Genomic DNA, 26740 nt, shown 5'->3' with positions numbered 1-26740 from the left:
GTAAAATTAGACTTCTCTGGCTCTTTTAGCGGCTGGCTGCCCCATAACTCACCATTTTCCCGGCTGCGGCGCAGCTCCGGTGTGCAGAGAGGAATGGAATGAGAGGCAGCCACGGGCGATACCAACTCCTGGAACTTTCAGAGGGGGAAAACTGGGATCTCTGTGAGATTTTCCGCAGGAATGATCACGAAAACCATCACAAATCAAGTTTTTAATTTTCATTATTGTTTAAAACTTTCTTCCAACGGCATAATCCAAGTATAACAGCCACTGAAATACACAGAGGCGATTGCCGGTGATCCCGGTTTTCCCCGTTTCCCGCGTCCACTCTCCGGGTCTGGATCCCTATCTGGGCTGGAGCGCAGGCGGCTGCAGAGCGGTTGTCAGCGGAGGCGGCGGGGAGTCATGTTTCCCCCCCAAAATCCTTGAAGTTTCATTTAAGTTCAGCTTTCCTTCCTCTCTTCTCGAAATAAACCAGTTGGGATTAACCACATCTGTTGGAAAACATAGTTTCATCGTGTAAAAGGTGAGTTTAATCCGCGGGTTTCAAAATCTTTTCGAGTTTTATGACTGGATTTTTTTTGGGACGCACGCGCGCCGCTAGCTAAAAAACTGCTGCATCTTTCACCAAAGACGAGGCGTAAAAATGCTGTTTTAGTGGATTTACTGTCATCCTGTTTGTTTGAGTGTTTATAATCAGTGAAAAAAAGCATTTTACTTTTAGTAAATTTGAAGTGGATCTTGGAAAATGAGCCGTGTTTGAAACGAGGGATGCTGCTGTAAACTTTTCCCCCTTAAATAAAACACGTTTAAAGTGTTTTTGACAAAAAAAAACATACTTTATATACAAAAAAAGTAATCTAGCGTAAAAGCCTTTTCGCTGCTGTGTACGGATGTGTTGTTAACCGCAGGAACGGCGTGGTTTTGCGGACTGAACCGTGTCCGGCTCGCCGGTTCGGTTGTTCGTCAACAAAGTGCTTGTTTCTCGGCTCCTGGAATGTCAACACGTCCCTCTGTTTCAGAGGACAGCAGATGTCATTGAAAGGCAAACAGAGTGGGCATCCTCAGGGTTGGCCGGGATCCGGTTCGAGTCCAGCAGGTTTGGGAAGCTGCTCTTCTAGAGAAATCAGATTGAGAGGTTGTAAACCTTTTGCCCGAGGGCACTTTGGCAGAGAGGCTGTTGCAAAAGGTTTGTCCTCTGGCTGCTTGTTTTTTTTTAAATGTTTTATTTCAATAAATCAAAGCAGGAATAATACACAAAACAATACAATCAGCAGTTTTACATTCATACAAAGACTATCAAACTTAGGAAATGTAGACATTAAATCAAAGATTGGTTAAGAGGAAGTGAATTGATAGAATTTCACCCTGTTCTACCGTAACCATTTAATTACGTGTTTATCATGATCCGGTTCATAACTTTTATCAGATATCTATGCCCTACCATCACAGTTTCAGGTCATTAAGAATCCTTAAGTATCAATAAATCACATGACAAAGATGAATTACTTAATAATAAGGAAAAAAAAGACAAAACTCTATTTTAGAAATCATCATAGCACATGCAGATCGTTATCTAAAATATGTGCAGATTAATGTAATGAGACACTATCTCTGAAATCATCACGTTTGCAGAGAAAGTATCAAAAGTCAAACATGTAAAGTAACAGCAGACGTGTTTGGCTCATATGTCAGTGGGATCTTTTTCATGGGTGCAGTCGGTCCCACATTCACTCCTGGATGTCCTCCAGCCCTCCTCAGCAGGTTGGTGGGCTGGTGAGCCAGAACTTTGGGACTCCTGTCTGATGTTCAGGGTGGAGAGGTGCTGCAGGTTCTGTCTGCACAGGAAGGACACAGGAAATCATCATCAGTCAGCTCGTGTCCTGACTCATTGAGATGCGTTTGTGCTGGAATGTGCATGGGATGGTCCGTTGTTGCACAACTGCAAACTTAATTAAGCATATTTTAGAATCAGATAAGTTGTTTGATCTCCTTTTGAATCTTCCAGTTGTCATTTAAATGAAAGCAATTAACCCAAAACCATCAGGTGACAAAACTATAACACTCAACACCAATGAGATGTTTCTCTATGGGGCAGAATTCCAGCAGGGCGTCCCTCCGGAGATGGGTGTTCCTTTAATCAGCCCTTGGCCTTGATGCTTTAAGATAAGGGGGAAATTAAACCGTGTTTTGGATGTCAGGACAAGATGACCGACCACAGATTCATGAGAAAAGATGAGATTACAGTTTCTACCAAAAAGTCTGAGAAACTCAACCCTGCTATTCCGCGTCTTATCTTTCCAGATTGTACACGGCCCGACTGTCCTACTGGAAGGTGTAGCGATGCCCTGGGCTCTGTGCTGCCGTCATTGTTGTAGTCTTCCCGTGTTCATGATTTCTTTTCTGCCTTAAGAGTTTTCGTGCATCTGCACGGATGTTACGGTCGTCTCATATCCATGTCTGAAGGACAGCGAGGAGACGAAGACAAACGGGTCAGCGTTTCCTGCATTTGTTTTTCCTCGGATGGTGTTTTCCTCTCCGCTCACTTGGCCTCTTTGGGAAAGTCTTTCTGAGGACATGGCCATGCGGTGTCTGACCTGTCGGTGTTTCTGTCCGCTTTTCGCCGTAGCTCTCATGCACAATAGTTAGTTTTTGGAGTTAACAGCAGACATTCAGGTCACTTTATGTATGTTTTTTGGAGTTTTTGGCAGACATCCACAGCAGCTCAGGGTTTCTTTCATTGTTTCCATGTTTGTTCAGGTGCTTGAGATTGTTTATAATCTTTGAATTTTATGTTTTCGGGTCATGAAGGTTTCCAGCAGCAGATGGAGAAAAAAACCACTCAGAGGTTTAGTGGCTCATTTCTTATCCTTTTTGCCATTACAAAGTCATCCTGGAGTCTTTAAATGTATGTCAAACTGTTTCACATCAGCTGACAAGGCTCACACGTAAACAGTTTCATCGGCTTTCTGAGTTTTGATATTTGACAGAAGTTTAGTCGTCCACCCGCAAGAGTAAATCCAATCTTCTTGGAGAGGATAAACTGCTGTTCAGTCACAGTTTCTGCTCTGAAATACGGAGTGAATTTAGACGTGTTGAGGTCGAAAACTCAAACTCCCATTCCCACAATCTTATCCAGGATGGGATGGTTGAGTCATTGATCAGAAATCTCACTTTGTTTCGTGTTTATATCAGTTTCTCTTCTCTTTGTTGTTTCTATCAGAATATTTAGTAAGTTTACTCTCATCCGGCCTTCTTTTCTAGGCTGTTGCAGTTTTTCTGTTTAGTCTTGGTTATCAGATATCTATCAACTATAGATCTATAGATGATAGATATCTATCTATCCCAATCATTGCAGATGCAGAATTCTGAATTCACAAAGTTCAAATCCTTAAAATGGAGCTGTGCCTCCTGTTCTCGCCGCCATCCTGACGTTTTTCTGAAAGGACCAGCTTTACTTCAGGCTAAGTAAAATAAAACTTCAAATTGTTTGTAAAAAGTTTTGCATTAATCAAGCGCTGGGACTCAAATATGCTGTAATGAGCAGGGAAGAAACTGGAAGAACATCACGTATTTCCATGGAAACCTCAATCGGATTTGCGTTACCCAAACATGTTTTCTTGAGAAAAGGTGCAGCACATTTCAGTCGTGTGACTCTGTAAACAACAGGAGGTAATCCTCCAACAAACGCGGCTCACATGAACCTGATCGGGTCACCTGGAGTTTTGTGTCGGATCAAATACGGACAATCTTCCATCAAAAGCAGCAACGTTGTCACGGCGGCGGCGGCAGACGCTAAAGCAGATGGTGATGGGAATGCTCTCATCTCAGCGGTTTGTTGAACCACCATTGGTAGTTTTGTGAAGTTGCTCATGAAGTCCAAGCCTGAATGCTGGGCGGGGACGGAGCGACTGCCAACTCTGTTCCAACATGTCTGGCAGTTTGAGATCTGAGCCCGAGTGTGAGACGGAGTGCGCTCAGAGCCACATGGATGCCAGATGCTCTGAATGTTCAAGCCATTTTCTAGAAATGACGGAGAGCTGAAGCTTTTCTTCTGCCTGTTGGAGCTCCGTCTGTCTGCACTCATGTTCACCGTCAGGTCAACACGGAGAACATTTGATGGGAAGAAGCATAAGTCTTTTGATTGGAATTGATCCACAGGAAGCTTTTATGAAGATTACTTTTCTCTGAAACAGACTTTCACTTGTGAGCTGTGTTGTTTAATTCTGTCAGTTTATCTTTACAAGGTTTCCTTATGAATGTAAACTTATACCTGCAGTGCAGAGATTCTCTCAAATTTCCCTAAGACAGCTTTTAAAGAAGAGACTTCTCGCAGTAACTGATGGAGTCAGTTTAGGAAACTTAAGGAAGATGATATTCAGGAGCTCAATGGGAAAAACTAATCCTGATATGGTTGTTCCAAGTCTGAAAAAGAAACTATTTTTGTGCAAGAAAACCCTTGGATGTCACCCTCATCACATCCAGTCTGATTTTGTTTTCCTCCTGTTTTGTAAAACATTTTAACAACACCCGGATAAATCGCATTTCCTGTGGAAATCTGATTGATCGTGCTGTGGCTGAAACAGGTTGCTCTGTTCATTTGAAACGCTGCTGAAACAAAAGGGTAAAAAACCCAGAAAAGAGCATTCATTTCCTCAATGAGGAAAGTATTTTGATATTTAGCCGTCTGAAAGCAGTTAAAGATATGAATGGTCAACACCAGTAAGTATAAAAATAAAATAAAAGGTGAATTCTACTGTCAAAAATACTATTGTGTTATTAGTGAGCTTTGCTGTTGTAGCATATTTGTATTGGTTAAATGCTTAACTGTTTTCTGAAATTGCTTGTGTTTCTTAACAGAAAAACCATATTGAGCTAAGTATACATATAAGTGTGTGCTATTTAAATGCCCACTTGGCTTAAAACCACAGGAATGACTATGGCTGTGTCAGAAATCCCACCCTACTCCCTGACTTCTAAAAAACTATCTAGTGCCATGGACACTACTCACTCACTACTTGTGTTCCAATGATCAAAACACTGATGGTTTATTTAAAAAAAATATATATATTTAAACCCCCCCCCCCCCAAATGGTTTCAACACAATGCATTGTGGTCTACATTCCCAATGTAGTGAGCATCGATGCACACTGGTTTTTGCAGAGACTTCTGGGAAATTTCTAGGGCATGGTATTTTGTAATTGTAGATTCGGACAGCACTAGTAAATGGACAACGCACTTAAAAGTGTAAGTAATGAAGGAATTAGGACAGAGCCAATGTTAGCTTAAGAAGCTAGCTTGGTGCTATTATTAGCATAATCAGCTATTAGAATTAGCTTATTACTAATAATAAGGCTGAATGCCAAATGACCTTACATTACTGATGGGAATACCAAAAATAGCTTAAACATGGTAGCCTAAAGGCCCGTACACACCGGGACGAATTTCGCCCGCGATTTTCGCTGACGTTTAACGCCTCGTGACTAAACAAAGGGCACCATTGTGAGTGTGCACACCGACGCGAAAAAACGGCACGCGTCAAAGCGTCACTCGTTAAAAAACGCCTCGGGTTCGTTTTTTTGGTTTGACGCGTCGCGTCGAAATCTATTCGACCAATGAGAACGCCCCTTTTGCACACGTGTCTGGAGCCTCTGACGTTACAGTAAAACACAACTTGGGGGCGCTCAAACACAAAACTGCCTTGCTGAACACACATACCAGCGAAGAAAATAGACGTCAAGCAGCGTCTACACTGCCGCAAAGAAATAATGACGGACATTCTAAAATATCCCCGAACCAAGCACCAGTTGGAGCTACTGGTGCTTGAAATATTCATGTTTTCTTTGTATGATTCTGACAAGCGCGTAGATACTTGCTCTATTCTTCTGAGTGAAAAGCGACTTTAAGAAGCGTAAAGTTTCGCAGCGCCACCTTGTGTACATGAGTATTTCTGTTTTACATTAAGCGCCATCTATTGTCAGGGAATGAAATTGCATGTTCGCTCGGCTCATCGTCAGCGAAAATAGCCTGGGTGTGAACACAAAAAACGTGGCAAAAACGCTGGCAAATAACGCCTGGCGAATATTCGTCCCGGTGTGTACGGGCCGTAATGCTAACTTAGTGCCAAAATATCTTAAAACACACTAGGAATGCCAGATTAAGTGTAATTCAGGGGCAACTTATGTGGAAGGAAACTCTTTTAGTTGACTGAATGCCAACAATGAGCCTACGTACCATTTTATTTTGCAGAAATTAGCTTAACTTGCTAACTAATATAACCAAATTTAGCTTATTGACATGACTAATGGGAAAAATGAGGTAAGGTGACATGTTAGCTTAAAAAGCTCTTGTAATACTACAATTAGTATAAATGTTTTTTAAAAACCGGAATAACTATAAAAGGCACAGCAGTTATTTCTTGCAGACTAAGCGTTTACATGATTATTGCAATTCTACATTCTATGGTCAATGCTGCGGAAATACCTTTGAGTCATAACTCAAAGGAATAAGTAATATTCAACATAATTCGTAATGGACTATTCAATTTGCAATTTAGGCTTGGAATATGAAAATATATTGTGCAAATTAGAATTCAGTATTCATATTTACAATTTAATATGAGTTTTAAAAATAAAATATTAAATAAAAACAAAATCAATTGCTTTTTAAATTGTCATGGGTTCTACATGTCATAATTCAAATGGCACATTCAAATGAAACCATGTATTGATATGTCATTTTTTAAACAATGTATAGTAATTTGCAAATTAAAGTGTCAATTGAGAATTGCATATTACTTTGAACTATGACTAAAAAAATGACACAATATTTATGTTTTTGTTGTCATACAGCAATTTATTTATAACATGTGGCTTTGATGTTTACAAGAATTGAATTTTACCCGTGTTATATATATATATTTTTTTATATAAAAGACAATTTTAACGTTATGTTTTTTACAGCAGTATATATGAGTTCCTTTCTATATAAAATACCGACGATGTCAAATAAGCAGCAGATGTATTTGACTTTTCTTGCATTTTAGTTCAAGTCAGACATGGAATTTTTGTAATATTCTGACTTTGGTGTGCCGTTCTCCTTTTTCTCCTTTTACTATTGAATACAAACATGATAACATTGATGTATATCATTTTTTTAAATCAATACATGTACATGCATTTTCATACTTTAAGAAGTTTGGCTCGGAACAGCAACTAGACTCTGTTGTGCTTCAAATGTATTCTTATGATAAACCACTCTGACAACAGATTTAACCTTTAGACATCACTTTGGTCAGTTATCTGACATAACAGAAATCTAAATATAAATGTATCTAAACGACAAAGCCAATTATTGCATTATTTTTCAAGCTGAAGAGGCACAATAGAGGGATGAAAGAGCCTGATGTGGCCCCGGGGCCTCAGGTTGTAGACCCCTGGTGTAAACAGTCGAGAACAGTTAGTAATTCAAAATGGTGTTATTCTCTGTCCATACTTGAACCATTTAACGTTCTTTAAGAGCTGAGTGTTGTAACAGCTGAATCCTTTTCATATGTAAAAGTATGTCAAAATTGGAGTTTGTGCCTTAAAAAAAAGTATGTTTATTATACACATGTATATTTTATTTCTATTAACTGGGAGTAATTGTTGACCAGATGTCTGGAGGTGATAATTGAACTAACTTTTTTTCTTTGGAACTGATTAGTTTGCGATAAGTTTTGAAGTGGAATTTAGCGTTGTCTTTGTTGACCACGTCATACCTTTAATAAGAGAAATGTTGTTTTTAAATAGTGGATATCAGGGTTTTTTTGCTGTGATAAATGTGGAGTCTGAGGTGAGTCTGGCGCTGTGCAGAGCTTTGTGTTGGTAACTGAGAAAACAGGTCAGGACAGGCAGAAAAACTGCTTTGTGTTTGCTCTTCTCATGCTGCTGTTACACATTAGCTCATGTTGCTAAAGATGCTACTCTGTGGTTCTGTTTAAAGATGACTAAAGAGAATAATGGAGGGTAAATTTAAGGGTTGCTGATACCAATGGGTCCGTGAGAAAGATCGGACTATGAGAATTTTACCTGGTTATTATGATTATTTTTAACTTTTTGCTGTTTTTTTTGGCTACAAATATGGCACACTTTGAATGTTCATGTCAGAAAAAAGCATACAGACACATTAAGGGGGAAGAATGATTTAACAACTGATTCCTCATCACAGACATAAGCTAAATAAAGTTTTTATGTGTCTACCTTTCTTTGACACAGTAGTAAAAAATTACAAATCAGAATTCTATTGATTACTTGTCAGAGCAGCAATGATGAATCAAGATCCACTTTAAAAAGCTCTTTCTTTCTTTCGTGTTTGACTGTTGGGTCCTGATTGTTATTTATCATTTTTGATCTGCCAGAACATATTCTGTAATTGTGCTGCAGGCATTAACACAAGAAGAGTAGTCTTAGAGGCATTGCATCCTCATCCTGACGCTCTTTCCTGGAGTTTTAGGATTGAAATGACTAACAGACAAACTCACTGTTGGGTCTTTCTGGATTTTTGGGTTGAAAACACTTGAACTGCTGTTCAGTGTGTGTTGCTGTGTATCCAGAAGTGTTTGTGTGGTTTTTGTGAATGCATTGCTAACTCACGTTAGAGTGTCTTTGCCTCTACAAACTAAATTCTAAAAAAAAGCAGAGTTGAATGAGTTTCAGCCTTGAGTCACAGAGCAGTCTTCCAGAACTTTCCCCCTGTGGTCACAGCTGGATGTGGTCCAGACTTTAGGCAGATCGCTTTCACATCACTGATCGTTGAAATCAAAGTGACTGTCATCAGAGAGAGATCCTCGGTTCCACATTGCAGAATTCTAGTTCTCGCTGTGCTAACACTTAAAGTTCGAGCACTCAACATGGAGATCTGTTTGTGGGTGGCGATCTCGGGAAAAGGATGTCTTTTGTTGCAGTCAAGGGAAAAATGGATTTTTGGACTTTTAAAGAGTGTTTGGGCGGTGGAATGCTCTTTCATCCCTCAGCCCTGGAAAGAGCAACAGCAGGAGAGAAGGGAAGTCTCACTGAGCAGTTCATGATCACCTAAAAAGTCCTCTGGACTCGGCTGGAATGAGCACCAATGCTGGTCGGAAGGGAACCAAAGCCTGGAACTGTCTTGTAGTTCTAGCAGCTGCTCATTCTGGGGGGCAATTGTCCAAACAAGAAAAGCGGCTAGTCCTGCTCATCTGTGAAGAAGCTCCTGCAGCTTCTTACGAGCTGCGTTTCCATCACACACATGCGGAAAACTTGATCAAAATTCTAGAAACATGAAGAAAAAAAACACAGTTTAGCAATTACACTGTTTCCATTAAATCCTAATGGAAACCCAACATGAGACACTCAACTATTGAGTGTCTCATGCGTCACAGCTGTGACGCTGTGGGACCAGAGCTTACAGAGAAGCGCATTGCCATCCGGTTGTTGGTCATGTGACTCATTAAATAAATAAAATATGTTTCCCACACAGTTTTGGCAAATAATATCAATTATGATGCCCCACAAAAACCATCTCATCCAAGCGCAAAAACATTTTTTTTTTAGAAAAATGCAAGTTTTTTCTAAATTGTCGTGTTTCCGTTTGGCAAATTTATTATCGCAAATCCAAATTATGGATGATGGAAACGCAGCTCCTGCTTCTCCTTAACCATCTCCAAACGTCTCCATAGTTCCTGCTTCTTCAGATTCACACTCTTGGTTTTTCCTCCAAACACATGGAGCTCACAGCACCTCCTCCCTTTGGTCCAGTCTGTCTGTGTTCACACTGAAGTGAGCCGGACCACAGCTCACCTGCGATTCCAGGTGCTCTGCTGTGGGTGGGAATGCATCCTCAGGATCTCTCAGAAGCTGCATTAACTGTCATCCTGGCAGGAACAACAGAGCAGCTGCCAAGCAGATCCAGACGTCAGAAATGTTAAATGCAGCGTAAGTGAAACCTCTCCATACGCTTTGTGCCAGCCTCCCGTGGGGGGAGTGGGGGCGAAGCAGGCGTTTCTTCATGAATTGTTGCATAAAAATAAAGCTCAGTGGGATTATTCTGACTGGCAAGTTTCCAAAGAAGCTGTTTTTTAAACAAACCCTGTTTGTGTTCTAGAAATGAGCTTAAAGCGAGCCGACGGTGCGTCTGTCCCCTCTGCTCTGCAGACGTTGTTCAGCTTTGGATCATGAGGGGTGCTGCTCCGTGTTTCTGGGGTTCTGTTTGAGCATTTCACATGAAGGCGATGTCAGGGCGGCGTGCTGTGTGTGTCAGGATTCAAAGGCCGCCATTGTTGGAATGAGAAGCAGATGTTCAGGAGAAATTTTCCTGACTGCAGCAGTTTTCATGGCTCAGCTCAGCGCGCTGCGTCGGTCCATCTCCCGCCCTCTCTGCGGGCATCCACCTCTTTATCTTCAACTTTGATTCCTGTTTTCTCCTCAGTTCTTTCCCCTGACATAAAAGGAAGTCTTTCTCTGCTTTTACCATCTGCGAGGCTCTCCAGATGTTTGTGTGGGCACTCCTGATGTCAGCAGAGGAAGAGGAGGAGAGGCTGAGACCAGTGGGTATGACAGAAATGGGTTACGGTGTGGCGCTTCCGTCTGCACTTTGTCACGGTCCTTCAGACCAGAACGCTCAGCCCACGGCATCATGTGGATGTTGATGAGGGGCTGGAGCATTGCACCACTCTCTGCACCGCAGTAAAAGGGGCTTATTTTATTGCCCAGCGCTGTGTTCGCTCAGACAAACCAGCTTTTCATCACGCAGTGGTCGCCCTCTCTGCAGTGGTGCCTCATGTGCAGATCAGACGTGACACAGCGGTGTCTCAGCACAAACCAGACGACCAGAGAAACAGCTTCAGGATCAGCTGTTTCCACACAGAAAACACGATGGAGGAAACCTCCCAGGCGCTTCGTTAAGGTGGTCAGTCAGAGGTGCTGGAGGAGATGGATGTACAGCTTTGAAGTTTAAAACTAAAACCAGGCATGATCACTTCAGGAGAGGTTTATTTGGATTAGTCTTCATCATGAAACATAAAGCTGTGGATAAATTGATAGATGAATTGACGCATGCAAACACTCAGCCATCAAACCTTTGGTTTTCAGACCCAAAAGTTCCAAATTCAGAATGAAAAAATGGACAAATCAAGTGACTTTTTGGAACTACTGAAGGATGTAGTGGATTACTCTTTTTGTCCCTCTTTTTTACAGATTTGTAGTGCTCATAATGGTCTCAGTATCTTCTTACCAGAAAGGCTGCAGTGTTTGCAGATCACACCTTCAGGAATGCAGGTTTTCTCTGAAACTCGATCCCATCTGGTATCCATTCTGTTTGTTTTCACTGACCACACTTTGAAAGAAGAGACTCTAACAGGAAGAACTGATGTCTGAACCCACTGATCTTTAACTGTTGAGGCTCTTAACACCTGTGAGGGGGTTACAGAGGAACCGGGATGTTGTAAGGGTCATCTGAAAGGTCATATCCTCAACGTTTCAACACATTTGTTATTTAAAACGGAACGTTTTTGGGTCCTGTTCGGTACTTTAAATTATATAACTTCACTGACTTAAATTGTTTACATTTAGGTTTGAAGCAGATGAATATGAAGTAAAGAGTTTGTGAAGAGGTTGTTGGCAACAGCGTGCAGCACCAGCAGACATGAGAAAACAGAACAGCTGACACTGGTCCCAAAGCGACTAAAGACTATGAGGAACTCAACCTGTAATGCAGGTAAAACTAGGAGAGGAACAGTGAAATAGGTAATCTGTGTTGGATTACTCCGTGTACGCCTAAACTGGAATAGTAATGGTGTCAGAAAGGTGGTGTCGTATGCCAACAGGTGGAGTGATCCCTGCTTCTCTTCTAGAAAATAATGATCTGTAATCTACGTGTTAATCCAAGGTGCAACAACAGGTTATAAACTCACAGGTCCAGGTCGTAAAAAACAACATTCAGAGAGGGAAAAGAGGCAAACCGCTGTCCAAATCCAGAAGAAAGGTCGGCAACAGGAAGACGATAAAGTCAAACCCGAAAGAAAAACGCAGAAAAAGTGATGGGGGGAGGGAGTATGGCAAGTCCAGAGTGCCAAAAAGATCCTGAAAGTCTGGTTTCAAAGCAAAATCCTGACATTTTCTAGTTGATGTGAAAAGTTTTAGCAATGAAAAAAACTTAAGAACAATAAACAAAAACAGCCGAAGCTATACCCCCATCATTGACTGTAAATGAGAACGGGACTGAGTGACTCCTCCTCCCATGGCGTTCCAAACAGGAAGTGGCTCCAAGAAGCCAACTTCCAAAAGCTTCCATTGAGAAATGAACAGCTGTTAATCAGTCGTTCTATTGGTCAGAAGAGCCGTTCTTGAGCTGATGCCTTTTTTTTTAACATCTTCTTTATAATCCTCGTTATTTTCATGTTACTTTTTTATGTATTTCAAGTTATTCAAGTTATAAAATGACCAATCAGATGCATCAATAATAATAATAAAAGAAGGCGGAGCCTAATGGCCCCAGATTTCGTGTAGCCTGCTTTCAAGTGGAAAGGTGTGGCCTGATCAGTGAAAAACTCACTCCTGCTTGGTGAAAGTGGTCGCCATAGAAACGATGACTCAGACTGACTGTGTTTTATCATCGTTTCCTCCAAAGAAAAAGCTTAACATGACGTTGCATCTTTATGGACATGAAGGGTATTCGTCTTCCTTTGCTCTGTCAGAGTTTTGTGGTGGGATTTGCTGTCAAAGGCTGAGAAATGTCTGAATGAAGCGGTTGTCCACTGCACCACAGCAGCGCATCTCCACAGCCCGGTGTGTATAACGTCCGTTCTGTCCTCTGACATGTCTGCAGTGAAGGACCTGCGCCCGGGTCCTCATGCCCCATCCCGGCAGAGCCGCCCGGCCAGCTAAGCCCGCAGTCGGGTCTCCTTTGGGCTGCCGCTGAAGCGTACCGCAGGACCGGCACTGGGGGGGGCGGAAGCGGGTCGCCCGAGGGCCCAGGGCCCCCACAGCAAGCAAGGAGCTGCCACAGGAAGATGAGCAAACTGAACTTTCACAACAACAAAACCATGCAGGACCGCCGCTGCGTATGTGTCTTTCTGCCCAACGACGACACCCAGAACATCATCGTCGACGTGAGTCATTTCTGAAATGAACCCGAGAAAAAGTTCTTCCCTTTACCAACAAGACGCAGCACGTTGATCCTGCAGGTTACCACAGCGAGGACGGTTTCCTGTGGAAGTTTGAGCTCATTCCTGCCATTAGCCACAGTGTTTTCTGAGTTAAACCTGTTCATCAAACAGACAGAGAGGCTTAGATATTCTATGTTTCACAGGATTCAGTCTTTAAATTCTGCTTTTTTCACCTTTACTCTGCTATTGAGCTGAAATATCTAAACACTTGCTTTTCCAAAAGTAGGACATCAAAAATATAAACTATATTTACATGACGTGTTTGAGAATTTCCACATTCGATAAATGCTCATTTTCACAAACATGAAGGTCAAAAACACAACAACCCTTTGGTGGACTGATCTCAGATTTGACAGAAGTGGGTTTGTGTGGTTCCTCCTGTTCCTCCTCAGGTGAAAACCTTGTGCCAGGAGCTGTTGGTGCAGGTGTGTGACCTCCTCCACCTGAAGGACTGTCACCTGTTTGGGCTCAGCGTCATTCAGAGTAAGAATCCTCTCCGCTCTGTCAGTCCATCCTGTGGCTGTCGCCGTTCACGGCTCCTTCTTTCCGACTTTTCTGTGAATTCCTTTGGCTTCTCATTTAATCACCGTTATTCTCTTTAGGATGAAATCTATGTCAGCTCTACTTCTTATTTGTTGTGTGGAAAAAGCATAAAACTCTTCAGGTTTTCTTCAGGTCTTCCTGTTGAAAACCTCAAATCTGCAGCTTCCAGATGTTTCTGGGATGAAAACACTCAGATCCTTTCCTTCTGTTCCATTTTTTATATATTTTGTAGAAATATTGAGTTAACTGATGCTCATTTTAGATCATTAACACTTGAAGTAAAGGATTGAAAATCAATCAATTTAGGATTTTGTAGAACATTTTACTTCTATTATGTTGAATTCTCATGAATCCGCTCTGGACATATGGAGTGATGTTGATGCCAACACGCTGTACACACAACTTTCTAAGTTGCAAATGAAATTATTAAATATTTGCTTTGAAATACTTTTTCTTTGCTTTGAATTTTTTTGTTTTTTGCTTTCAAAAAACATTTTTGCGTTTGCAACTCAAATTTTTTCGCATGCGTTGTGTCCATCTTGCTTTTCTCCTATCTTTGATTTTCAGTTTAGCGTGACATAGAAAAAGAACTGAAAGCAAAAAAAATAAAATTGAAAAATAAAGGTTTTTGAAAGCAAAAAGAAGAAAAAAGTATTTCAAAGCATATATTTAATATTTTCATTTGCAACTTAGAAAGTTTTGTGTGCAACGTGGTGGCATCAACATCACTCCATATAAACACGCCTTCAGGGTCCCACATTGCCAGTCGCCAGTCTCGAGCATTTTTCCTTTTTAGCAAGAAAAAGTTAGAGGGCTACTCGCCACATGGCGAGGAATTGTTAAATTTGGCATGTTTATTAGCCCTCCTTTTGGTGGATTTTCACTGCTCATACCTGCATTGTGCTCATAAACCAGCCCCTGTGATGTGGGAGGGCTGGCGCCCGCGGCGTCGCGCTGCAGGACGGCAGCTGGGCTGTAGATGAGCCGACGGCGGCCATGCAGGAGCCGATTGTGAGACATTCCTGAAGTGTGTGGAGGACGTGAAGCCCTCAAAGCAAACAGAGGCCCCGCCCCCCCCTCACTGTGATAACTCCGTCAGATGTTTCTTCTGCTGGGTTAAGACCTGAAATGAGTTTCTGCTCCACGTTCACGATTGGAACTTTGCTAAAGATTTACAGGAAACAAAGATGTTCTTCATCACAGAAACAATCAGCTCACAGAACCCAGGTTGAGTTCCTGAAACACCAATCCAAATGAAACATGCATTATTATTTATTTCCATGGTTTTCTCAAAAACAGAACCATCTGAAAAATGCAGCCTAAACATCCCAACAGAAGTTCTTGTTTTCTTCAATGATTCTTATTTAATCAAAGTTATTTTTAAAAGAATAGATGAAGAAATCCATAAAAGCAGTTTTGGTATCATTTTTCTGCCTTACCTCCAATGTTTGGTTCCAAACAGAACCGCCTTCAGAAAAGAGCTGCTACGGTGAAACAGGAACGAGCCGTTGGCTGCTCAACGATTGGACAGTAGTGTGTTTGAATCAACAGCTGCGTTTACATGGTTAAAAAATAATCGGAAAGAACGCCCGATCGGAAGAAAAGTGCGTCATGTCAACTCGCCGTTCGGAATAGTCTGCCCCGATCAGACTCGTGTGGATCAAAGTTTCTTTCCGATGGAGTTGGGTGGTTATACCGATTGTTGATCCGATCGTGTTGCATGTAAACGGTTCATTCTGATCGTGTGTCACTCCTGCTCTGGTTTACGTGACGCATAGACGGTGCTTCAGAGAAAGCTTTGGACGCATACGGGACCGACCGGCTGCAGCGGCGAGTGAACCGTGTCTGTGAGCCGAGCAGCCGGATTTATAGCTTTGTGTTTGCGGACAGGGTTAGCGGCTGCCGGACTCCGGAGAACTGTGTCTCCGTGCAGAGCTCGGAGCGCCAGCTCACACAGCGGCTTTGGGGCGGTGTGTGAGCTTAAAGCAGAAATGTGTCTCAGTCCTTAGAAAACGTTCCAACAGTCACATGGATTTGTGTTTCCAGTCGTGTCCCGACAAAATAAAGGCTGATGTTATTCCACATATTTACGTGCAGCCAGGATGCAGATTTCGGAAATTCCTGCATGGATTTATGTTCATCAAAGGCTAAATGTTGTTGTTAGCGCTTGTTAGCTTTCTTCCAGCCACGTTCTTCAACAGAAAAAGCACTGACCACACGGATAAAAAATAAAATGATGAGCAAACAGGCGCTTCATAATGTTCATAACAATAATAAAAGCACGTTTAGAAGATTGTCTCGTATTTTACCGAGCTGCTGCATAAATGTATATGACAGCTCACTTTGTTTAAAGCGGGACTCATTTCCTCTTCCGGTATTTCAACACCACTGCGCATGTCCAGATGATTTATTCACACCGAATGTGTGAACATGTGAACGTTTGTTCTGATCAGAAAAAGGTTTTCTGGGTCCATGTAGACGGCTGAATTCTAATCCGACCATTGATCCCATCAAGATATTTAGCACATTTAACTATTGACTGTACATGAGAAGTGGACTGAGTGACCCCTCCCCCCCCCTGGCGATCTAAACAGGAAGTCCTGACCAGTCCCAAGAAGCCAAACCCTAGAGAAGTCTATAGAGAAATAACCAGCTGTTACTCAGTCTCTATTGGTCAATAACCAGAATAACCGAGTTATAAACTAACTGACCAATCAGATGCCTCAATAAAAGTAGGCGGCCTCACAGCGAATGTTCAAAAAAATGGTTTGACCGATTATTTCGCGTACCTGGCTTTCAAGTGGAAGGGTGTGGCCTTCTAACATGCTCACTCCTGATTGGAGGGAGAGGCCGCTATAGAAATGTAGACCCAGACCGACACGGACCAATCACAGCTTACTGAGAAAGGACGTCTGGCTCCGACATGGTGGCGTCTGTGTTGTGAAGAAATGGCGACACACACACACACACACACACACACACAGGACTCACACCTGTTTCTGTGTCACAGATAACGAACACGTCTACATGGAGCTGGATCAGAAGCTGTCCAAGTACTGCCCCAAAGAGTGGAAGAGGGAAGCCAGCAAGGTGAGCGCCGATCTGCTGGGAATGGGTTTTGCTTATGGGGGGGGGTCCACATCTGCAGAAAGGAAAAAGATAAAAATCTACAAATCACGGCGCCCCTTAACTGCTTTTTATGTGGACGTTCACTTCCTGCAGCACGTGGGCGTTCAAAGATAACACCCAAAACCAGTTTGGGGATTTCTTCTCTGAGTTGTGACTGAACACTCCTCCCTGGACCCAGAGGAGCTCAGCTCAGCACCGACCCGTTCTGTAAATAGAGCTGTTTGTTCTGCAGCCACTGATTCTGCTGCTCAGTCATTTGGTTTTTCTGTGCTTTTACTTTGAAACTTGCAGTAGAAGGTGTTGTGGAGTTCTGGTGTTTCTGATAGTGTTTCGTGGTGAAAACTCTCAGCTGTAGTTTGTGTCACTTCTATCTGCCATCTTTGAAAGCATCACAGAAAATCCAATTACCCACAATGCCGCTGTTCTGAAAGCTGAGAACTTTGGGGAACAGAAATGTTGTGATCTTTCGTCTGTCCTCTTCTCATGGCTGCTGTTTTCAGGGAATCGATCAGTTCGGACCTCCAATGATCATCCACTTCAGAGCTCAGTATTACGTGGAGAACGGGAGGCTGATCAGGTCAGTAGAGGCCTCCACTGACGGCTGCTGAGGCGGCGTTCTCCTAAAGCCCTGCTTCCTGTCCGCCTGCAGCGACCGCGTGGCCAGGTACTACTACTACTGGCACCTGAGGAAGCAGGTGCTGCTGTCCCAGTGCATCCAGAGGGAGGAGGCCTACTTCCTGCTGGCGGCCTTCGCTCTGCAGGCCGACCTCGGCAACTTTAAACGCAACAAACACTTTGGGAAATACTTTGAACCCGAGGCCTACTTCCCCCAGTGGGTGAGTATTCACCCCTCCCGCCATGGGGCGGCCTCACCTGTCCGAGGACACGCACAGGTGTATGTCTGCAGTGGGTGTGTTTCTGACTATGTATGTGTGTGTGAGAAGGGTGTGTGTTCTAAGGATGTGTGTAGGTAGGTCTGCATCTGTCTGTGTATCTTGTTTTTTTGTGTGTCTGTGAGTTTCTGTTTGTATTTATGTGTGTCAGAATATGTTTGAGTGTGTGTGTGTGCATTTGTGTGTCTCAGTCTGTGTGTGTGTTTTAGTGTGGGTGTGACAGAGGGTGTTTGTCTAGGTTTTTGTGTGCGTCTGTGAGTTTGTGTTTGTATTTATGTGTGTCAGTATATGTTTGAGGGTGTTTGTGTATGAGTATATTTTTGTTGGTGTGTGGGTACAATTGTGTGTCTCAGTGTGTTAGTGTGTCTGTGTGTGTTTCTATGTGGGTGTGTTTCTGTTTGTCTCAGTGTGGGTTTATGTGTTTGTGTGTATCTCTGTGTGTGTCTCTCAGTGTGTCCCAGTGCGTGTGTCTCAGTTTGTGTGTGTGTCTGTGTGGGTTTGTGTGTGTCTCATTGTGGGTTTATGTGTTTGTGTGTGTCTCTCAGTGTGTGTGTTTGTGTGTGTCTCAGTGTGTTCGTGTGTGGTTGTGTGTGTTTCTCTGTGTGTCTCAGTTTGTGTGTGTGTCAGTGCGTGTGTGTCAGTGTGGGTTTGTGTGTTTGTGTTACAAACCTCCATTAATCATCCTTTCATAATAAAAGCTCCTGAGCGCTTTGTGGTGAAACTGGGGCGTAAAGTTTATTTCTGTCCCTGTGTAGTTTTTACCGCCCCGGCTGGTCAAAGTGGTCCTTCAGCCCCACCCATGTGATTGTGCCCCCCCTTCCTGTTATTAACCCCTTTCCTCTTAATCATGCCTGCGATCAGACGTAACAGGAAGCTGTTGGAACGTGAACAATGTAAACCGAATTACGGTTCAGAACTTGAATAACTCGGGGGGGATTTTTGGTGCCGTCATGTTTATCGGCCCCTAAACAACCATCGCCGTCATCATCCTCATCATCGGCGTGCGTCTTCATCAAGGTCTGTTTCTGCTCAGGTGATCGCAAAGCGAGGCCGCGACTACATCCTGCGGCACATCCCCAACATGCACAGCGACCAGTTCGCCATCACCGCCTCGGAGGCGCACCTCAAGTACATAAAGGAGTGCGCTCAGCTGGACGACGTCACCGTCCACTACTACAGACTCTACAAGGTGAGGGGGGGGGACACAGCTGTTCTGTTGATGGACAGGATGTACTGACATCCTCACTTCCTGTTTCCACAGGACAAAAAAGAAGTGGAAGCGTCTCTCACTTTAGGGTTGACTCTGCGTGGAATTCAAATCTTTCAGGTCAGTTTTCTGCTTCCTGCTTTTTACATTGTTTACTTACAAGCTCTGAAGCTGTGAGGTCACGTTGGTTCCGGCGTTTAGCCCTTTACTAAATAACATGCGTTCTTTGACCTACCAGCACGCTACAACAGTTTATACGGTTAGCATGAATCAGCTGCTTCTGACAGGGAGAAAGGCGGCTTTGCACCGACACGCATCACATCGCCGTCAGGCCGCTTTTCAATCCGCAGGAATTACGATTGACTAGTCCAAAGAATTTCCACACTCTGGTGTTTAGTAGAGTTAAAGAGAAACACTTCTGTTCATTAGACATGACTGGTTCCGGTACCGAGGTATACGGTTCTACCGGTACCGTATAAAAACATGGATTTCGGTGCTCCAGGTTGGGCATGTGAATCGCTTGTCTTCTATTCAGATTTGCTGTACATCATTTAACCTTTTCAGTGATTGTGGGTTGGGTCAGATAAAAATGGGTCGGGCCGTGAGGGTGGGCGGAGCTTCGATAAAACAAGGGAAAGTTTGACTGTGCTTCAGGACTAAAGATTCGAATTCAACCATTAGAGCGGCGTGTACAACGCTCGGATGGCGATGAGCAGTGAAATCCACGCTTCCTTCAGCGCGTGTGAAAACGGAGATGCATCTGCAGACTGACAGGAAGTGAAGCATCTCAGCCGCGTTCCAGTGCTCTCTTTCGCCGCATCACGCTGCTGCGTCACGCTGCTGCGTCACGCTGCTGCGTCACGCTCGCTCCGGTTCGAGGACCGTTCAGGCGATGGAACCGTTTACCGGTTAAACACCATATCAAATCTAAGCATCCTACTCAAACAGAGCAAAGAGTCTGGTTCCACTTACCATCCATTAAAATTGTCCTGGGGTAATTAATCTCATATTTGGGATTAAAGCTGACCTTCTGTCACTAGTCACTAGTTTACAGCTGAAGTGGATTTTTTGCCGGCAAGGCGTTAGGTTAGGAGGACGATGCTGTCCGTGTTTGCAGCGTGGCGTTGGCGCTCACGTCTCTGCCCTCTCCTCTGCAGAACGTCGGCTCGGTCAGGCAGCTCCTCTACGACTTCCCCTGGACCAACGTGGGGAAGCTCATCTTTGTGGTGAGTCACTCTCATGTCGCCCAAACCTGCATCTTCTGCTTTGGCCGGTTTTCCCGGCCTATTTCTAGTTAGTCGGCAGATCTCCTGGAAATGAGCGAGGAGTCCTCGCTTCAGCCTCCACGGCCTTCCTGCTGGGTGTCATGGATGATCTCAGAGTTCTGCCCTCCTCTGAGAGGAGGCTCGAGTCCCAAAGCTTCACCTCCGCTCTGACAGACTCCAGGCTTCTGCAGGAGGAGCCGTGTTCCCGTTCTCTGAGAGTCTGAAAAAGGGCTTTGAGGTCTTCCTGACAAACAGACTTGGATCTGTGGAGCAGGCTGTGGTTTTCACGGACCGGACCGGACCCACCCGTCTTCAGAATAGCAGGCCTCTTCTGCCACCACACCCACCGGTCACGTCACCCAGCTCTGCTGACATGCAGGCCAACCAGCTCCAGATGTTTCCATGGTTTTGGGGGATTTTGGAGTCTTCACTGACCTGAGATCATAGCTGTGTCAGAATTCCCGCCCTAACTACTAAAAAACTATACATGGTGGGGCTATCTAGTGCCCCTTGATTTTAAAAGCAATTCCGAAACCACCATCACCACGTTTTTTTATGTGAAACGGCGAATATGACGTCAACAAATTCACAAAACTCTAATAATATGAGTGTTTTACAACTATTTATCAAACAACTGTGTTCTGATGATGTTGATGGTTTATTAAAAAAATAAGTTTAAATACATTTTATACACAAAAATTGTTCAAACGCAATGCATTGTGGTCTATATTCGCCACTCTAGTGAGCATCGATGCACAAGGATTTTTCGCAGAGACTTTTGGGAAATTTCTAGGGCTCTAGATTTTGGAATAGTAGATTTGGACAGAAATAGAAAATGGAGAACGCACTATAGAGTGAACTATGTAGGGAGTAGTGGAGGAATTGGGACACACCCCGTGTTTGATCTCAGGGGGTGGTTCCCTTCCATTTCCCATGTGCCTTTGTGCTGCACAGTTGGATCTGGTTGGATTGGTGGCGTTTGCAGACCAGCCTGCTGGTTCTGCTGGGGGGTTTCGGTCGTTACCACTGGTTCCTGCATCAAACCAAAACTGGCTTTCAGAACCAGGCCGGAACTCAACAGCGCAGACTTTTGGTCAAACTCTGCAGAATTTTGACCAAAGCACAGGCTGAAGCGTTTTTCTACCGAAGCTGCTGGTTTCTGTTCACTTTCCCTCTAAAGCTTCATTAATATAACAAATTCTTCGATGAACTCTGAAAAATAAAAAATACCTGAAAGCTTCAGAGGAAAGAAATCAGGAGCCGGTCCTATAAGAGGCCGTGGAAGCAGTTTAACTGAGAAATGACCTCGAAGGTTACATGAAGTGAGGGAAACCCCAGTTTTCGCCCTTTTGACCCCCCTTCTTTGGGTTAGTGGCTGCTACACGCCCCTCTGCCCATGCTAGCCTGGTCAGAGCTGGACGCTCTTTTCAAAGGGAAAACTTTTTTGATGGTTTTATCTCCATAGCAACCATTTATTGTTTTGGTCGTCTCAGGGTGGCGGACAGGTCGATGGGTTTTTTATAAAAATCTGCAAAAGTGAATTTTAGGATTTCCTTGACAACGGAAGTTTTTTGTTAGCCACGCCCACATAACTAATACGGTCATAGTGTGTCATATTGTTTCGTTCAGCTTGAGCCAGTGATTCGTGGATTACAGATTCACGATGTTCCAGTAAAAAATGAAGAGCAACAGGAAAACGCCGCTTTGGCGAGTCCGGCACGCTAACATCGTTTAAATTCTCCAAAAACTTCTAATTTCAACAGGTTTTTCCGGGTAGCTTCCCAAATCCATAGGAGTTAGGAGCTGACAGATTGAACCTCTAGGAGTTTAAATTTGTAGAATGTACTAAAGGGATTTTTTTGTGTGAAAAGTTCAAGACGGTAACCTTTTGCAAAGGTCAGAGGTCAACAAAGCTTTGATTGTAGACTTACCATCGCTGAAATATCGCTCAAACAAAAGTTTTCTTTCCCGTTTTGTGAAGAACTTGAAAATCGGCAAATTTCACACTTGACCACTAAATGGGCGCCAAGCCGTAAGTCCATTGGCCATCCCATAATAATTTCAAAACTGCCTTTGGATATCCCCGACATCCAATGTTCGGTGGAAGCTGGAATTCTTTTCAAAGCCTTGGAATTGTGCGTTTTTTTCTTCGCCGTTTCGACTCTTTGGTTTTGCCGGCGGCCTCTTTCACCCGACGGAGCTCAAAGACACTCGGGGAACATTCCCGCTCCTGCTTTTAGAAACGGGAAAAAAGGAAGGAATTCCACTGAAAAGCGTTTACGGCCCGAGCTGAAAATGGCGCCGGCGGACGCAGCGAACAGCTGTTTTTTGGACCCAGCTTGAGCCAAAGGTGCTGGGAAAAGTTTCTGAAAATGTTCAAAAGCGCTCGGCGTCTTTCTGCAGGAAAACCCGCCGCAGCCGTCGGCGCTTTGTCTCAGAAACAATTCAGCTTCTGGATTTTGGGCCCGCAGGCTTGCTGTCGCTTCGCCGTTGTGTCAGATCCACCTGCCTGAATCCCGCCTCGTCTTACGAGACGCCATAAATCTGCCGCTCACGCCGACTCTCTTCTGCTTCAGGGGAAGAAGTTCGAGATTCTTCCCGACGGCCTTCCCTCGGCGCGTAAGCTCATCTACTACACCGGCTGCCCGGCGCGCTCCCGCCACCTCCTGCAGCTGCTGAGCAACAGCCACCGCCTCTACATGAACCTGCAGCCCGTCCTCAAGCAGGTCCGCCGGCTGGAGGAGAACGAAGGTACGCGCCTGCAGCACAGCTCATGAAGCCCCGCCCACTTCTCACTCTGTCCTTTCACTTTGGTTTTTGAGCTGCTGACTGACTCAAAAGGCTTTTGTAGTTACATGTTTAGCCATGTTTGAGTCCCCCTTTTCCCATGATGCACCTGTGCTTTTACACAAACCGCTTAAACGTCCAAATAACAGAGTTTGAATGTCCAAACCGTCTCCGTGTCCGACGCAGAGAAGAAGCAGTACCGCGAGTCGTACATCAGCGACGCCCTGGAGCTGGACATGGACCACCTGGACAAGCGCTGTCGGGCCAGCGGCAGCAGCGCCGGCAGCCTCTCTCAGCACAAGCGTCTGTCCCGCCACTCCACCGCCAGCCACGGCAGCTCCCACACGTCCGGCATCGAGAGCGGCAGCTTCAGGGCCCTCAGCCAGCCCCCCCACCGGCCCCTGAGGACCTGCAGCTCCTCCACCGCCAGCCACGGCAGCTCCCACACCTCCGGCTTCGAGGGCAGCAGCAAGGAGCGCGTCCTGGACGACGACGGTGAGCGCCGCCAAGGTGGACCCGCCGGTTTGAGGGTTTGGGAAACGACCTGCGTTCTGTTGCAGCAGAGATCGAGATGCTGGTGGACGATCCCAAAGACTACGAGGAGCTTCAGGAGACGACTCTGGAGCCAGAACTCTGCATCCATATCACAGAGGACATGCTGACCATGTCTCCTGATCACGCCAACGGATACTCAGGTAGACCGCCGCATGTCTGCAGCGCCGCCCGGCAGACCTGTCCGGGTTCAGCTAATGGTGGTTTTTCTCTGAAGGTCTGATCGTCAAAGACGTCGGCTCGTCCACGTCCAGCTCCTCGGAGACCGTGGTGAAGATGAGAGGACAGAGCATCGAGTCTCTGCCGCAGGTGAGTCCTGCAGGTGCGTTCAGCCGCAAAGGCAGATCGCTCACCGTCTACCTGTCGTTTCCCGCAGACGTCTGCAAGCAGGAAGCCTCCGTCCTCCGCCGACCGCCACAGCCAGTCGCTGGACGACATCCGGCTGTACCACAAGGACTGCCAGCAGTGGGCGGAGCTCTGCCAGGACACCGCCCACAGCTACACTTTCGGTTGCGCTCAAGAGCTGAGCGACAGCGGCAGCCAGGCGGAGCAGCGCGCCGGTGTGAGCGGCGAGCAGCAGCCCATCAAGAGGACCAACAAGTACTTCTCCCTGGACCTGACGAGCGACGAGGTTCCTGAGTTCGTTGTGTGACGGACGCAGATATCAGGCACCTGATGGCGGCGGCGTGCTGGGAGGACGTTTGAGGGCTGGAAGCGTGGAGCGGACACAACTGAGTCCCAACTGGGTGAAGAACGATCCAGAATCCTTCCAAGGAAGGGATTTTTGTTTGAACCCAGATCTGAGCTTCTGGCAGCTGAAAGATGTGACTCGACTGTGAGCTTCAAACCAAAGAAAACTGAAGGGGAGGAGCCTAACTCCCCCCCACACACACACCGCCGTGCCTTCTTCACTCTATGCAGAGAACAAACGCTCGACAATCGTCAGCCGGAGGTGAAGCCATCGCTGCGTCCCAGATATCACGCAGCATCAGAGCAATTCTTCTGCTCTCAGGAACCGGTTTACTGGCAGGAAGGAGTGGCCGTACGGTCAGACCCTCGCCGTACCTTAAGACTGTCGCCGTACGGTCAGACCTTCGCCGTATGGTCAGACCGTCGCCGTACCTTAAGACTGTCGCCGTACGGTCAGACCTTCGCCGTATGGTCAGACCGTCGCCGTACCTTAAGACTGTCGCCGTACGGTCAGACCGTCGCCGTACCTTCAGACCGTCGCCGTACCTACAGACCGTCGCCGTACCTACACACCGTCGCCGTACCTTCAGACCGTCACCTTACCTTCAGACCGTCGCCGTACCTTCAGACCGTCGCCGTACCTACAGACCGTCGCCGTACGGTCAGACCTTCGCCGTACCTACAGACCGTCGCCGTACGGTCAGACCTTCGCCGTACCTACAGACCGTCGCCGTACGGTCAGACCGTCGCCGTACCTTCAGACCGTCGCCGTACCTTCAGACCGTCACCGTACCTTCAGACCGTCGCCGTACCTTCAGACCCTCGCCGTACGGTCAGACCCTCGCCGTACCTTCAGACCGTCGCCGTACGGTCAGACCGTCGCCGTACCTACAGACCGTCGCCGTACCTACAGACCGTCGCCGTACCTTCAGACCGTCGCCGTACCTACAGACCGTCGCCGTACGGTCAGACCTTCGCCGTACCTACAGACCGTCGCCGTACGGTCAGACCTTCGCCGTACCTACAGACCGTCGCCGTACGGTCAGACCGTCGCCGTACCTTCAGACCGTCGCCGTACCTTCAGACCGTCACCGTACCTTCAGACCGTCGCCGTACCTTCAGACCCTCGCCGTACCTTCAGACCCTCGCCGTACGGTCAGACCCTCGCCGTACCTTCAGACCGTCGCCGTACGGTCATACTGTCGCCGTACGGTCATACTGTCGCCGTACCTTCAGACCGTCACCGTACCTTCAGACTGTCTCCATACGGTCAGACCGTTGCCGTTCGATCAGACCGTCGCTGTCCAAACAGACCTTGGCGTGTCGATGTTCTCTGATCTCAAAGCGAACCTGTTCAGGTGGTTTCCGCCTGTTGGAGAGCTTTAAAACGTTGTGTTTACCTGAGTCCGTCTGCCAGTGTTTCAGAGAATCTGCTGTGATCCACTTCTTCACTCAGATCTCGGAGTTTGCTGGAGAACCGAAGTCTTCCTGCATCGGCGTCTACCTTATAGGGATCCACAGGTGATGGAGCGGCGATACAGGTGACTAAGATAAAAACGTCCTTGACGAACGCCAAAACAATTTTAAAAGAGCACAAGAACAAAAATAGAAACCGACAAATAAAATATTGAGCTAACAACCATCCGGCCCTTGTGTGGGCGGCTTGCTGCTGTTGCTATAGAAACGCGCAACATGTCGCTTCAGCTGAGTGACATCCTTTTCTCTTAGGGTTGACTGTAACTGTATCGAACAAACTGCACCCCCTAGTGTTTCGCTCAAGTAAAAAAGAAAAACATGATCTGATTTCACATTTTTACATTTTATTTTTAGCAAAAATACACAGAAAAAAGTATCAGAGATGAATTTGGGGTTAAAGTTGAGTTCAAGTGACTGTAGTCGATTCTGATTCTACACTGATGTGAAAACGAGGCGGAACAGGTTGGACTCCTGGTGGCCTTTTCCTGCCGAGCTATGAAGTCTTCCAGACGTGACGGTTTCTGATCTGACGGTGATCAATCATCAGAGATTCTTCTCATGAAGTTTGTGAAGATCCAAAGTGTTGGGTTTGACAGAAGGAGGTAACAGCGCCCTCTGCTGGCTCTTTTTAAGCTGCATTTTATGGAGGTGCATGTTCGCTCCGCTTTTCTCATCATTGGTTGAACTGTTGTCGTCATTATGGTCCGAATATTTGTACAATAAGCAGATTTAGGGCTGAGTTCAGTAAACATTCATGGGAAAAAAACACATTAAAAGTAAAAGTAAAAAACCATTTATGAGAACTTTTATGAGTTGGAGTCAAAAGAGAAAAAGCTGAAACATTTCTACTCATTGAACTAATAAACACAAACAGATTTAATTGACAGAAACATCTCAACTTGTTCAATTTTGTTCCAAACTTTTCCTACAAAATCTCAGCAATCCTGAAAATAAAAGTTATTTTCTGCGTCTTTGGTGGAGAGTTTCTAACTAGAATAATGTAAACAGGAGTTTAATA

At 45.2% G+C, this 26740-nt stretch overlaps 1 protein-coding gene across 2 annotated transcripts; it reads left to right on the top strand.

The window, feature by feature from the left end:
- The first annotated feature begins 99 nt into the window (after window positions 1–99).
- frmd6 (FERM domain containing 6) lies at window positions 100–26693 on the top strand. 2 transcript variants are annotated; one of them, XM_023951658.1, is made up of 14 exons: window positions 100–526; window positions 12841–13123; window positions 13573–13663; window positions 16734–16813; window positions 17353–17429; window positions 17502–17688; window positions 18779–18934; window positions 19007–19072; window positions 20110–20178; window positions 22794–22968; window positions 23191–23499; window positions 23565–23699; window positions 23774–23865; window positions 23933–26693. In XM_023951658.1, exons 2-14 carry the CDS (start codon window positions 13025–13027, stop codon window positions 24206–24208), a joined length of 1812 nt encoding a protein of 603 aa, XP_023807426.1. In that variant the 5' UTR covers window positions 100–526; window positions 12841–13024; the 3' UTR covers window positions 24209–26693. The 2 variants fall into 2 exon arrangements, with proteins under 2 accessions (XP_023807426.1, XP_023807427.1); XM_023951659.1 differs by having other exon boundaries at window positions 101–526; window positions 23568–23699.
- The last annotated feature ends 47 nt before the right edge of the window (window positions 26694–26740 follow it).

This window comes from Oryzias latipes, chromosome 22 (assembly GCF_002234675.1).
Source record: "Oryzias latipes chromosome 22, ASM223467v1".
Taxonomy (NCBI): domain Eukaryota; kingdom Metazoa; phylum Chordata; class Actinopteri; order Beloniformes; family Adrianichthyidae; genus Oryzias; species Oryzias latipes.
Note: the sequence above shows the minus strand (reverse complement) of the source record. Positions and strands in the feature narration are given on the sequence as shown.